Source organism: Varanus komodoensis, unplaced genomic scaffold (genome assembly GCF_004798865.1).
Source record: "Varanus komodoensis strain SLA01 unplaced genomic scaffold, ASM479886v1 scaffold69, whole genome shotgun sequence".
Taxonomy (NCBI): Eukaryota; Metazoa; Chordata; class Lepidosauria; order Squamata; family Varanidae; genus Varanus; species Varanus komodoensis.
In genome coordinates, this window is record NW_025336334.1 from 3,260,084 (window position 1) to 3,273,631 (window position 13,548).

The following is a 13,548-nucleotide window of genomic DNA, read 5'->3' on the forward strand; positions in this document are numbered from 1 at the left end:
GGCAGCAAGACCAATAATGTGGCTTAAAAGCACTCTGTGGTGCTTTTTGGATGTGCTCCAAAGCATTTTAGGCTCGATATGCCTGCAATGCTTATGACAATCTTATGAGGTCTACAGCAGCCTGCCCCAGCCTGGCGCCCTCCTGATTTAGAAACATAGAAACAGAGTGAGTCAGAAGGGGTCTCCCAGGCCATCTAGTCTGACCCCCGGCTCCAGCCAGTTCCGCTCACGACATGCCCACCATGTTCATGTCCATCCTATCCTTGAACACCCTTCCACCTCCTGTGGAAGCCCATTCCATATCCTTGGGGTCCTAACTGTCAGGAAGTACTTTCTGGCATCCAGATTGAACCTTGGTTCCCTGGGCTTTGCTCCACTGGAACATATCCTGCCATCCTCCACAGGGAAAACAGGTCTCGACCCACCTCCGTGTGACATCCCCCATCCCCCACAACATAAACTATGTATTGCAAACAGATCCTCTTGGAGTCTCCTCTTCTCCAGGCTGAAAAGACCCAGTTGCCTCAGTCTTGCCTCATACAGATTTCTCTGCAATCCATTCTCTATCCTTGTGGCCTTACACTACACTGATTCCAACCTGGCTATATCCTTCCTGTAATGAGGGGCCCAAAACTGAACACAATACTCCAGTTGTGGGCGCACCAGAGTTGTATAGAGTGGTAGCAATACCTCTTTCAATCTAGAAGCCACAGTTCTGGCTATGCAGGCAAGGGTGGTGTTCGCCCTCTTAACCACAGCATCACACTGCTGACTCATGTTTAGCCTGCAGTCAACCACCACCCCGAGGTCCCTTTCACAAGTGTTGCCCTTTTGGCTCTGGCCTCTTGGCAGAGCAGCAGAGACACAGGCTGGGAGAGGGTGCTGAGTGGCCAGGGGACTGGTGAAGGCAAGGTAGGAGCTGGGCAGAGGAGCAGAGGGCCAGGAGCAGCAGAGAGGAAGGGAGGCGGGGCCAGAGAGGCTAGAGGGGCCAGGAGGAAGTAGATGGGCGGGGCCACTGCACTGAGGGACTGATAAGACGTGGTCCCTTGTCTGCGTCCCTTAGCTGCGGCCCGGGCTGCCCGAGGACTCCCATCCCTGGGAGGCTGAGGGGTTTTGTTTGTTTGTTTGTTTTGCTTTTTTAATTGCTTTGTTTTTCTTTCTTTTTGTTTTGTTTTGTCCTGTTCTGTGCTTTGCTTTCCTTAGTTATTCCTCCAGTTTAAATTTATTTTATCCTTGCGTGTGTGTGTGTGGGTTTTTGTCTGGGAGAACTGGGCGAGTGAGGGGTACTGCAGAACAGACAAGGCAGGGGACCAAGGTACAATCTCAGAAGAGTTCCCAATGGCGGACCAGGAGATGGCCTTGGCAGGAGTCACAGGTGTTGCTGTTCACTGCGACATGTTTGCCCTTCTCCCCCAGGAGAGGCAGGGTTACACTTCCACTCAGTGTAAGCTGGTGGTCCTGCTAGAGGAGGAGCTGAGGTGCTTGAGGGCCGAGAGAGCTCTCCAGCCCCCCCCCCGGAAGCAGCCCCCCTCTGGACAGATGGTTGAGGGAGAGGCCACGGGAGGAGCAGCTGGGGAGACATGGAGGCATGTCACCCACAGGAGGAGGAGGCCGTGCTGGCACCACCTGACACAAATCTGGAGCTGGGAAACAGGTTCTCTCCACTTGGGGAGGCTAGACCAGAAGGACCCCCAGCCTGGGACAACAAGCGGCAAGGGGGCCGCTGCAGGAGAGGTGAGGGCCAGGGCATGACTGCCCACCACCACCAGGAAAACACGGCGGCGGGTGATTGTTGTTGGGGACTCCCTGCTGAGGGACACTGAGGTGGCAGTGTGCCTCCCCAACCTGGAGGTAAGGGAGGTTTGCTGCCTGCTGGACGCACGCATCTGGCATGTGAAGGACAGAGTGGAGCGTCTTATTTGCTCCGGCGGTCACCAGCCGCTCCTGTTGATCATGTGGGCACAAACAACGTGACCAGGCAGGGTGTGGTCAGGATCACCAGGGACTTCGAGGCCTTGGGGAAGAAACTCAAGGAGCTAAAGGCCCAAGTGGCTTTCCTGTTGATCTTATTGGTCCAGGGATTTGGGCCAGGCAGGGACAGGAGGGACTCCGAGGTGAACGACTGGCTTAGGGTGTGGTGCCAGAAGGAACCCTTTGGGTTCCTCGACCACGGCACTCGGTTTCTTGCCAATGGACTTCTGGCAAGGGACAGGTTACACCTCATGAGGATGGGGGAAAGGTCCTTTGGAGATGCTCTAGTGAGCTTCGTCCGGAAGACTTTAAACTGAGCTGGGGGGAGGGGGGCTTTCAGGGTTAGGGTTAGGAGGAAGGAGGAGGCTGGGGACTCCAAGGAAAGGAAGTGGTGGGAAGGAGTTGACGTGCATGTACACCCATGCTAGGAGCATGGGTAATAAGCAGGAAGAGCTTGAAGCTCTCCTGGGAATAGGAGGGTATGACCTGGTGGGAATCACAGAAACTTGGTGGGATGAAAGGCAAGACTGGAATGTGAACACAGAGGGGTATCCCCTTTTTAGAAAGGACAGGAAGGGAAAGAGGGGTGGGGGCATGGCTTTGTACATCAGGGAAGGGATAGGATGCAGTGAGATAAAATGCAGCACAGATGGGGATTCGGTAGAGGCTGTCTGGGTGAAAATTAGGGGTTTTGACAGGGAAAGCAACCTGACAGTGGGGGTATGTTATCGCCCACCCAGTCGACTTGAGCCCCTGGATGATGGCCTGGCAGACCAAATTCTAAGGATATCTTGGGGGAGAGACACAGTAATTATGGGAGATTTCAGTCCCCCGGATATTAGTTGGGAGACTCACTCGGCAGTGACAGCCAGGTCATGTCGCTTCCTAGAAGCTATAGAGGGAGGATTTTTCACACAGAGGGGCCGAGAGGCGGGGGGGGGGGAGACATCCTCGACTTGGTCTTGACCAATAGAGAGGAGCTGATAGATGAAGTACAGATTAGGGGAGCTCTGGATGCGAGTGATCACTCCATCCTTTGCTTTGAGATCAGGGGACAGGGGACGTGCAGCAGGTCGAGCACTAGAAGCTGGGACTTCAAGATGGCCAACTGAAGGCCAGACTGCAGAAAGTCCCCTGGGATAGGTTACTGGAAGGTAAGCGAGTTGAGGAGGGGTGGATGGCACTCAAAAGGGAGGTTTTGGAGGTGCAAGCCTTGACAATTCCTCTACATAGTAAGGTGGGGAGGCGGAGGAGAGCACCGCCATGGATGCGAAAGGAGGTTGTTAGAGGGATTAGACGACAGAGGAACCTCTGTAGCAAATGGGTACTGGGGCAAATAGAGAAAAGGGTATACCGGGAGGAGGAGGCCCGTTGCAGAAGGATTCTTTGCAAGGCTAAGGCTGATTACGAGCTGAGACTTGCCAAGAATATCAAGAGCAACAAAAGGGGCTTCTTTCAGCATGTAAATAAGAAGAGGAAGGGGAGACAAGTGGTGGGACAACTAAATAAGGAGGAAGGAGATCCAGTGACTGATATGAGGGGTCAGGCACAGATGCTAAATGACAATTTTGCCTATGTGTTCTTCCCAAAGCAGGATGGGGGATATCCGCATAGGTGATTAGATGAGGCCGGGGACTTAGGGGCACAGATTAGAGTCACCCCCCCTTGAAGTCGAGGGGCTCCTCAGGGCATTGGACATTACAAAGGTGCCAGGCCCTGACAGGTTACACCCGAGAGCACTTAGATAGTTGGCAAGGGTTCTCACACCCAGTGGCCTCCATTTTTGAGGCATCGTGGAAAAAGGGAGAAGTTTCAGAGGGCTGGAGGATGGTGTCAGTGGTCCCAATTTTCAAAAAGGATAGTAAAAGGGACATGGGGAATTACAGACCAGTTAGCCTTACATCCATGGTAGGAAAAACAATGGAAAGGCTCATAATAGAGAGAGATCTAGTGATGCTAGATAGGGAAGGGAGGCTGGCAGCCACACAATACGGCTTCCACAAAAACAGGTCCTGCCAGACAAACCTTGTGGAATTCTATGACAAGGTTTCGAGGTGGCTAGATGGAGGGGATGCAGTGGATGTGGTATACCTGGATTTCAGCAAGGCCTTTGACAAAGTGCCCCATGATATCCTGGTGGAGAAACTGAGGAGTTTTGGGATACACCAAAGCATTGTCTGATGGATTAGGACATGGTTGACTGACCGAAAGCAGAGGGAAACCATTAGTGGGAAAACATTGGGATGACAGCCAGTGACAAGCGGGGTCCCCCAGGGCCCTGTCTTGGGGCCGATCCTATTTAATCTTTTCATCAATGACATGGAAGAATGGGTGAACAATCTGCTGATCATATTTGCAGACGGCACTAAAACTGGAGCAGTGGCCACAACTGAGGATCTGGTACTCCAGATCTAAAAGGAGCTGGACAGACTATGGAACTGGGCAGCAGACAGCAGGATGGCATTCAATGTGGATAAGTGCAAGGTCTTGCACTTGGGGCATAGTAAGAGGAGTTATAAGTACATGTTGGGGGACAAGTGACTGGAGAGCAGCACTTGTGAAAGGGACCTCGGGGTACTGGTTGACTGCAGGCTAAACATGAGTCAGCAGTGTGATGCGGTGGTCAAGAGGGCGAACGCCACTCTTGGTTGCATAGCCAGAAGTGTAGCTTCTAGATCGAGAGAGGTATTACTACCACTCTGTATGTCTCTGATGTGCCTCCAACTGAAGTATTGTGCTCAGTTTTGGGCCCCTCATTACAGAAAGGATATAGCCAGGTTAGAGTCAGTGCAGCGTAGGGCCACAAGGTTGGTGCCAGGTTTGCAGGGGATCGGGTATGAGGCGAGACTGAGGGAACTGGGTCTCTTCAGCCTGGAGAAGAGGAGACTCTGAGGAGATCTGTTGGCGACATACAGGTATGTGAGGGGATGTCACATGGAGATGGGTTGAGACTTGTTCTCCCCTGCAGAGGAAGGCAGGACGCGCTCCAACGGAGCAAAGCTCAGGGAACCAAGGTTCCATTTAGATGCCAGGAAGCACTTCCTGATAGTTAGGACCCCGAGGGTGTGGAATGGGCTTCCACGAGGTCTTTGAGGCCCCATTGGTGAGGGTGCTGAAAGACAGGCTGGACTTGCACATGGTGGGCATGTCGTGAGCAGAGCTGGCTGGTGCCAGAGGTCAGACTAGATGGCCTGGGAGACCCCTTCTTCTTCGCTCTGTTTCTATGTTTCTATGTCCCCTAACCTGTAGTTATGACACCCATTCCTATGCCCCAAGTGGAAGACCTTGCACTTATCCACATTGAACGCCATCCTGTTGTCTTCTGCCCACTTCCATAGTCTGTCCAGATCCTTCTGGATCTGGAATACCTGCTCCTCAGTCCCCCTCCCCCCAGTTTAGTATTGTCTGTGGATTTGATCAGCAGACTGGTCACCCCTTCTTCCAGGTCATTGATGAAAAGATTCAAGGTTGGGTCCCAGGAGAGAGCCCTGGGGGATCCCACTTTTCACTGACCACCATCCTGATGATTCCCCACTAATCGTTACCTTCTGTTTTCAGTCTGTCAATTGTGCCCTAATCCATCGTATAGTGTATTGGTCTATCCCAAAAACTCAATTTCTGCAGGATATCATGCAGCTCATTGTCAAAGTCCTTGCTGAATTCCACGTAAACCACATTCACCGTGTCCCCTCTGTCTAGCTACCTAAAAACCTTGTCCTAGAATTCCACAAGGTTTGTCTTGCATGAGCTGTTTTTGCAGAAGTCATGTTGCATGGCTGCCAACCTCCATTCCCTATTTAGGGTTACTATTACTCTCGCTATTATGAGCTTTTCCAGTGTCTTTCCTAGTATGCACTTAAGGGTAACCAGTCTACTACCATTTTTGAAGATTTCTGGGACTTTGCCTCCCATCAGATCTAGGCTATTCTTTTGTGCCTGCAATCTAACATGACTCAACAATAGGCCAGAGTAGGAAACTTGTGGCCAACCTATTTTGGTCTGCAGCTTCCATGACCCATCAGCATTGGGTATGCTGGCAGAAGCAGTAAGCTCCTGATTACCCAAGCCTGTGGTAGAGTGAAGTGCATGTTTTTATAATAATGCATATTAAGAATGCTTAATGGAATGTTTAGTTGTGGTGGGCTTATGATGGATTTCACAATGTATTTATTATAGTAGAGCTGCCAGTCAGACACAGAACAAGGCCTGTCAAGTCTCTGGAACCTCCTTAGCCTAATAGGAAGGAGAGTTCATGATAAGCAACTGATGCCTGGCAGAAAGTGGGCAGCAGATCACTGGGCCTGCTGAGGCTGGAGAGCATGGTAGTGCCTGATGGACAGCAGTGGAGCCTGATTCATATGACAACAAGATAAGAGGGAAAGCTCTCATCAGGCTAAGGAGAAAGTAGCTTCCTTGTCCTGGCTTTGTTTCTGGCATTTCATCTGGTGACCTCATCTCATTCCTGCTCCTCCTACTGAGTAGGCTAAAATCCATGAATCAAAAGTTATGTCTGGGGACTTGGCTACTGCCTGTATGCAACAGCACTGATTAGCTCAATCAAATAGCCCATGATGGCTTATTTCAGCCATGGCAGGTGTTGATCATGGTTTTGAATATTCATGTCTTGAACCCAGGGACTATGAGGTGTACAAGAGTAAAACATTACTTACGTAACACTATAATAGACCAAGATTTCTGCAAGGATGTTTAACTCTTGGATAAACCATTGTTCCCAGAATCAGATGACATGACAAGCTGCACTCATGACTTGAATATTCCAGATGACTCCCATAGATGCTGGTGCTTACTTTCACTTAAATGTGCCATGTCAGACTGTGGAGATCGTGCAAATCAGGGCAGAGTTTCCACAGGCATGCTTTAACACACCTGTGAACTATGGACAATCTGCATCCATCCCTGCTTCTGATATTTAGGTCATGGTCCTATACAACTTGCCTGGGAATAAGCCCCACTGAACTCAGCAGGACTTCTGTCTGCCTCCACATGTATAGGCTGGCACTGTCATCATCTAGAGGGAAGCAGGCTGAAATCAAGAGAGTGACAGTTTGTACTAATGAGGTTTCTGTTGCTAGTGAATAGGATCTCACTGTAATTTCAAAGGAAGTAAATTGAATTCTTTGTCATATTTGTATCCTATCCTTCCTTCCAGGTATAGACAGGATTCTTTTCCTTTTATCTTCAAAACAAGAGGCAGGCCAGGCTGAAAGACTGTGACTTGCCCCAGATCTCCTAGTATGATCCTTGGAAGAGTGAGCAGTTGAAATGGGGGCCCAGGCCCTTGACCTGACCTGGTGTGTGGAATGGTGGATTCGCTTGAGTTGGGTGGCTGGGCCTCCTCTGGCTGTGTCAACATGGATGATAAGGACAGCATCTCAACCAGAATCCCATCCTATGAAAGGAGACCTATGCTGCACTGTTAGTTGTGACACCAGAACAGACACAGTGCAGACCCTGAAGTGCAATGCCTGCTGATGGAGCATGTTGTGTCAAAGGTGCAGCTGGCCCACACAATGTGGAACTGTCTGTGGAGCTCAGGGTTGGGTAAAGGCAAGCTGCTGACCATCCTGGGAATGAATCAAGCATTTCCCACCTGTCTGCTGCCATAGCCACCAATTAAAAGACTAGCCCGTATTATGCATTTTATCTGAGATGCCAGTGAAGGACTCAAACTGACAATAACAGAGGCTTGGGAAAGGCCACCCTACCCTGTGCACTGCATTTGCTCACTCTGAAACATAGGCCAAGGACTCCTCCGTAGGACTGCTACTCATTTTTCACTCAGCTGGTATTCCAATAGTTGCATAGCAAGCAGAAATACTGCAGGAAATGCTTTTTGTTTAGTTTTATTGGTGTATTTATTTATAATTATTTGTATCCTTCCTTTTGACAATAAAGTAAGATGCTTGATGCCATGATTTTATATTCTGCACCTAAAAACAAGATTTGGGCTATCTGACAGCTCTCAGTGACCAGAAGACTTTCTTCTTAAGATACACTAGCATTCGCTCCATGCCAAACTGCTATCTATTTGTAATGCTTTTTTAACACCTGATAACTCCAGTTAAATCTCACAAATATGGGGCTGGAGTTGTTCACCTTCAGGTAACTATGAATCATATGCCTACAGAACTAGGAGGATATCTTTTCTGAGGCACCATAGCATCACTCTGGGCACAATGCTTGGCTTCAGTGCAAGTAATGGTGCAGCATACTAGAAGTGAGAGCACAGATTTTGTGGCAGCCCAAAGCTGATTGCTAGGACCTCACCACTGGTTTAGGCTTTTGTCTACACAGGAAATTATAGTCATGGACCTGGCATTTTTGACAGTGTCTTGCACCAAACCATGAACTGTTGGGCAACTCCAACCCCAGTGGAGTCTGGAGGGAGAAAAATGAATTAAATGATTCTATCCTATTCATTTATGTGGTTATAGGTCAAAGATGAGGCCAAAGAGAAATTATTTCACATACTTTCTGCCACAGCAAAGTCTGGGAGTTCCAGGGAGTTCCCTCCATCTCAGCTACTGGCAATATGAGTCAATTTTATAAGGCAAGGGAATCAATCCAAAAAATTGAATCTTAAATGCAACATTTAAGGGAGTGGAAAGGATGCTTAGAGAGAGAAGTTATTTCATGAAATATGGCAAGCAAAATTAGTATGGTGAAAAGTTTGCTTTTCACCACATACTGAAGATATTAGCCAGTATTTAAATAGGACAGAACTCTAAGGTCTTCACATCTTTTGAAAAGCGGCTGCTGACAGCTGGCATAAGCAAACGTTTATCTCTTCCATCAGATCCAAAGCCAATGTGCTTTTAGAGAACTGCTAGGAGAGTGCTTCTGGAATTCCATATATGATGTTGAGCACTCCACTTCTGAAACATGAGCCAAACTAAGATCTAAATGGGAATGATATCAAATAATCTTTCCTTAAACTGTGCACTTCCTTCCAAATCAAATGCCACTGTAACTTCAAGGAGGAATTCTGTGCCAAAATGTTCAGCTCAACAGGAGTTTTGAATTTCTGTGACCTTTTGTTATCCTATATTTTTCAGTGTCAGAAGTTGATAGTACAGTAGCCATGTGCAGTGAAGTACAACAAACAGCACAAGAAAATGAAAGCAAAAACAAAACTGGCAAAAATGCCATCAGTGGGAACACTCACACAACCCTATAAACCACCCTACCCTACCTACCATATGCACAACAGAGTATCAGGCACATCAAGCATAGGGTGCTCCCTCCTTCTTCCACTTTCCCCCTTGGTCCTCTTATGGATATCCCCACAAGACATTTTCCCCCTCCCTACCATCCTTGCAAAGTTTGCCACAGCCTGACTTCTCCTTTTGAAACATTCTTTTTTTTAGATTGCATAAGCCTGTTGTCAAATCAGCATTCATGATCCCCATTGGCAGGTGTCCCAGTGGTACTGTGGAGGGACTGCATCTGGTCATCCCCCATTCCCATTTTTCTACCCCAACAACATGTGCCAGTAGCTGTACTCATTTCTTTTACCTGGTCTGTCAGTTTTGCACAAATTTGGCATAGTGGGTTGGTGCAGGGGAATGTGAGGGTGGGTATTTACCAGAGGGGGATGCCTGCTGTCTGAATTGACCAGCTATGCCAGCTATGTGAGGCAGCAGGTAAGTATTCCCCTCCTTTGCAAGCCTATGACAGGTGTCAGATGCCAATTTGTCAGAGGCTAGTGAAGCTCCGAGATATTTTTATTTGTGCAAAGGTGTATTTTCCCCTTTTGCAGCAGAATCCAGCTGCAGGATTTGGCCCCCTGTTTTGAATGTACCTACATCAGGGGAACTTTTAAAATTAGAGGAGATTTCCCTGATGGAAGTCTTAGGTTTGACAACTGCCAGAGCTTCATTTCAAAGTGGGACTTATAGGAGGTTTGTGGTATATAGACTTTATATACCTGTATACTTTCCTGTGAAAACAGGTAATTGATGAATTTCTGCCCCAGATCTTTGGGTGACCAGAGGTTTCATGTTAAGTCACATAGCAAACTAAGTAGGAGTTTAGGGTGCCTCATAATACAAAAACCATGGGATGGAACAGCAGCTTCCCAGCACCACTTTTGAAAACTACCTGACAGGAAGAACCAAAGCCACCACTGGTGATGGGTGATCTGAGACCACGTGTGTGTGGCACTAATTTTACATGTTCCTCTTCTTCTTCAACCTATAGGTGTCGTTCGTCAGGTGAAGCCCATCATTGGTCCGTTCTATGCCACCCTCAGGCTAGAGATGAACTATGTTGTGGGAGGAGTCGTCTCACACCGCAATGTTGTCAATGTGCACATCTTTGTTTCGGAATATTGGTTTTGATTGACATGCTGTTTGGATGGAAACAGGAGAAGCCCCAAAGTGAAACTCCACTACATGTTTGCTGAGTACATGCTTTTGGGTTGGCCAGGCAGGGCGGGGCAATAAAGCCAAATAACTTTCTTTTCATTTGATGTATTGGGTTTATAGTTTAATTAAAGGACAACTAGCAAACTAACTAAAATTGAAGTAGGATAGATCAATATCCTTTGGTCCAATCTAGCTGTATTGTGTAGATAAAGAAACAGCATGATGGGTTGGCCTGCCGTCCAGCTGAGTGTTTAACCTTGCTAATGGTTTTGTAGATACCCTTGAGATAGGCTGCTTCATGCAAGATTGTGTATCAAAGCCTTGCCTGTGCTCATCGTTACTTTCCCTCCTTTGTTAGAATGGTTATGAAAACAGTTTTTCATTGTGAAAACTAGGAGCTCACATAATCCTCTTATGCATTTGGATTATAGCAGACTTACGCTGGTATTAACAAATATGTAAAATGTCCTGCCCCATCACCATTTGATATTCTATATATATATTAATCTACAATGGTGATGGTGGGTTGTTCTGTGGTGTTTCAAGCCATCCTTTCTTGCCACTGCATATGTCTGCTTTGTTTTGTTTTCTGTCTGAAGGTTTCATTAAAAAAGTGTATTGGATCAGAAAAATGCCAGTTAAAGCAAGGGTGGGCAACATGTAGTCCTCCACATGTTTCTGCCTACAACACCCATGATCCCTCAGCACTGACTGTGCTAACCAGGGATTCTGGAAATTGTACACCAAAACAGCTGGAGGGTCACAGTTTGCCGCTTCTGAATTAAGATAATGCTGCACAATTGAAAACTGTGTGTCCAAGATACTGAGGCTCCAAATGTGTTAAAAATTCAGTGGCCAAGGTAGAAAGAACTGCATGGCTAGTTCAACATGTGCCCACAAGAGCTTTGGCATTTCCCCAACAAGCCCTGTCCATGTCATTTGGAAAGTACTTTTTTGGGAAAAAAGGGGGGGGATGTGGTGTGGGAATCTGCTGTTTAAAGGAGAAAAGCAAACAGCAATGACAAGGCAAAACCCTCTTCTGGATCTTGTTTAATGTTCTGTGTCCTTACACTTTCGAGTTGAAGGGGAAGAAATGCTTGAGTTAGGGATTCTGAACCTGTAAGACCCACTGGAAGTAAGAATGCAGGGTACTACTCAATCCAGATACCATCCTGATGAGGTTGGACCCTTTCTTCCCAAATAATAAACCTTAATACAATTCTGTGTTTTTACATTAAAATGGTCAGACACCAGATTTTGTTTATAGTATTGATTTAATATCAGATTGGTAATGTGGTTTCTACTAGCACAGGGAATATTAAGAAAGCAAAAAAGGAAAGTTTTTACTGTCTGTTAATGATTAATAGGGAAGACATCTTGGGAAGGCATCTCACTGGAGAAGACAGTAAAGCTAGGAAGACCAACTATGAGATTTCATAAAGGAAGTCACAACCTTGAGTTTACAAACGCTGAGCAGGGCTAGTCAAGAATAGAACATTTTTGAGCACATTCAGTCATAATGATGTTGTGGAGCAACAATAAAGGTGATATGATAGAACAATCGCTGGCATTGCACAGTGTTACACATTTATTCCACTGCATTTCAAATCAAATGGGTTTTTCAGTTTAATGGAGCAATACAAAAACTGCACAACCCGTGAACACAGCCAGCTGTGAAATGTATGTATGACATGGGAAATGATACCTCCTTCACACCAAGTTCAACTAAAGGAAAGTGTTGTCTCTTCCTAGCCTACAGTCAATTATTAGGGGACACTGAAGAAAATTCAGTTTGTAGAAACATCAGTAGATATGCTCTATAAAATGAAGAACAGAACTGAGAATTTTGCTAATTTACATTGTACAAAAACGAGGTGTTGATGGTGGAGCTGAAGCCTACTGAGTTTATGTCTGTCTATGAAGTTATAGGTGCTTCACACCAGTTTAGCTGTCATGGTTTCCCCCAAATGAACTTGGGTTTTGGAGTTTGGGTGCAGAAAATTCTCTGTTTTCCCTCATAGAACAATAGTTGGTAATGTTCTGCAGGCAGAGGGATTGGAACCATTGTATTCATTGGCTTTCTGTGTATCAAACTTATCTGTGAGCCTATAATGAAATGAAACATCCTTCAATAAATGTTTACTGTATCTACCATTTCTCACACTATTGTATCATTTTATTAAACAATTGAAAATAAACTATTTCATTTTTCATCTGCGTTTTCTTTTTCTAACAATTTTTTATCTTGTTTGGTTGTTATGATTTACTTTTACAATAACTGAACAACATTTGCAACAAAAATTATGAGCTGTATAATGTAAAGGAGAAGCAGTCTAGAGATGAATTGTGAGAAAATGCAAAAATAATAAATGGGCTTTAGAATAGAAGGGATATATAATTTATCATTAATGGAATCTCTGAAGGTTACCAGCCCACCATGGTTTCAGGAGTAAAAATAGATTTGGGCAGGAAACCAGTACGGCACTTTTAAAAAATCAGGGAACTTCTTAGTGAACTCAGCAAGGTTAGTGTGTGTATGTTTTGCTGCTGGCCTTATTCTACAAGGCTCCACCCCTGACCTAAAAGTATGGTCATGTCCCTCTGCTATAATATTTTTGAAGTCTTATGTTGGCCTTGCCTTAGAGGGCCCTGAAGCTAGAACTTTATTATTATTATTATTATTATTATTATTATTATTATTATTATTATTATTAGAACATTTCTATGCCGCCCCTTGCTTTAATCCATGGCAGTGCTGGCACAGCAGGGATGCACATACAGAGCATTGCCTGCTCAACTGAAGTGAATGCTGGTTTGCACAGAGCTTTCTGTGATCATTGGCATTCTCTCCTGTGCACACAGATTAGAATTTCAGGAGCATGTCTCTAACACCAATATGATAGGTATAGTGCTCCATCAAAAGAATAATTGCAAATACAATTTAAAAAAAATACAAGACCATAAAATCCATGTTTTGCACATACACATAATTAAAATATGGTGGGTAGGCAACAGTAATAAGGCATATAGCAAATAAGAGCTTTTCTATCAAATCAGCCTTACCTTCCTATCTCTAAATATTTAGAGCGCCCTTCGCTAGTATAGAATCCAAACATTTTGCTCTACTTATAATAGCATTAAGAGCAAATACTGCAACCCTCTGTATCTTTTTTTGGAGTCCTCCTTTGCT

General features: G+C 46.0%; 1 protein-coding gene across 1 annotated transcript in view; it reads left to right on the forward strand.

Moving 5' to 3' along the window:
* The window catches only part of FBLN1 (fibulin 1), a 119,328-nt gene extending 106,757 nt beyond the window's left edge, over window positions 1–12,571 (forward strand). The window contains exon 17 of the mRNA XM_044450841.1: window positions 10,192–12,571. Coding sequence (XP_044306776.1) covers window positions 10,192–10,331 — 140 coding nt within the window. The 3' untranslated portion in view covers window positions 10,332–12,571. The remainder of the gene's footprint in view (window positions 1–10,191) is intronic.
* The last annotated feature ends 977 nt before the right edge of the window (window positions 12,572–13,548 follow it).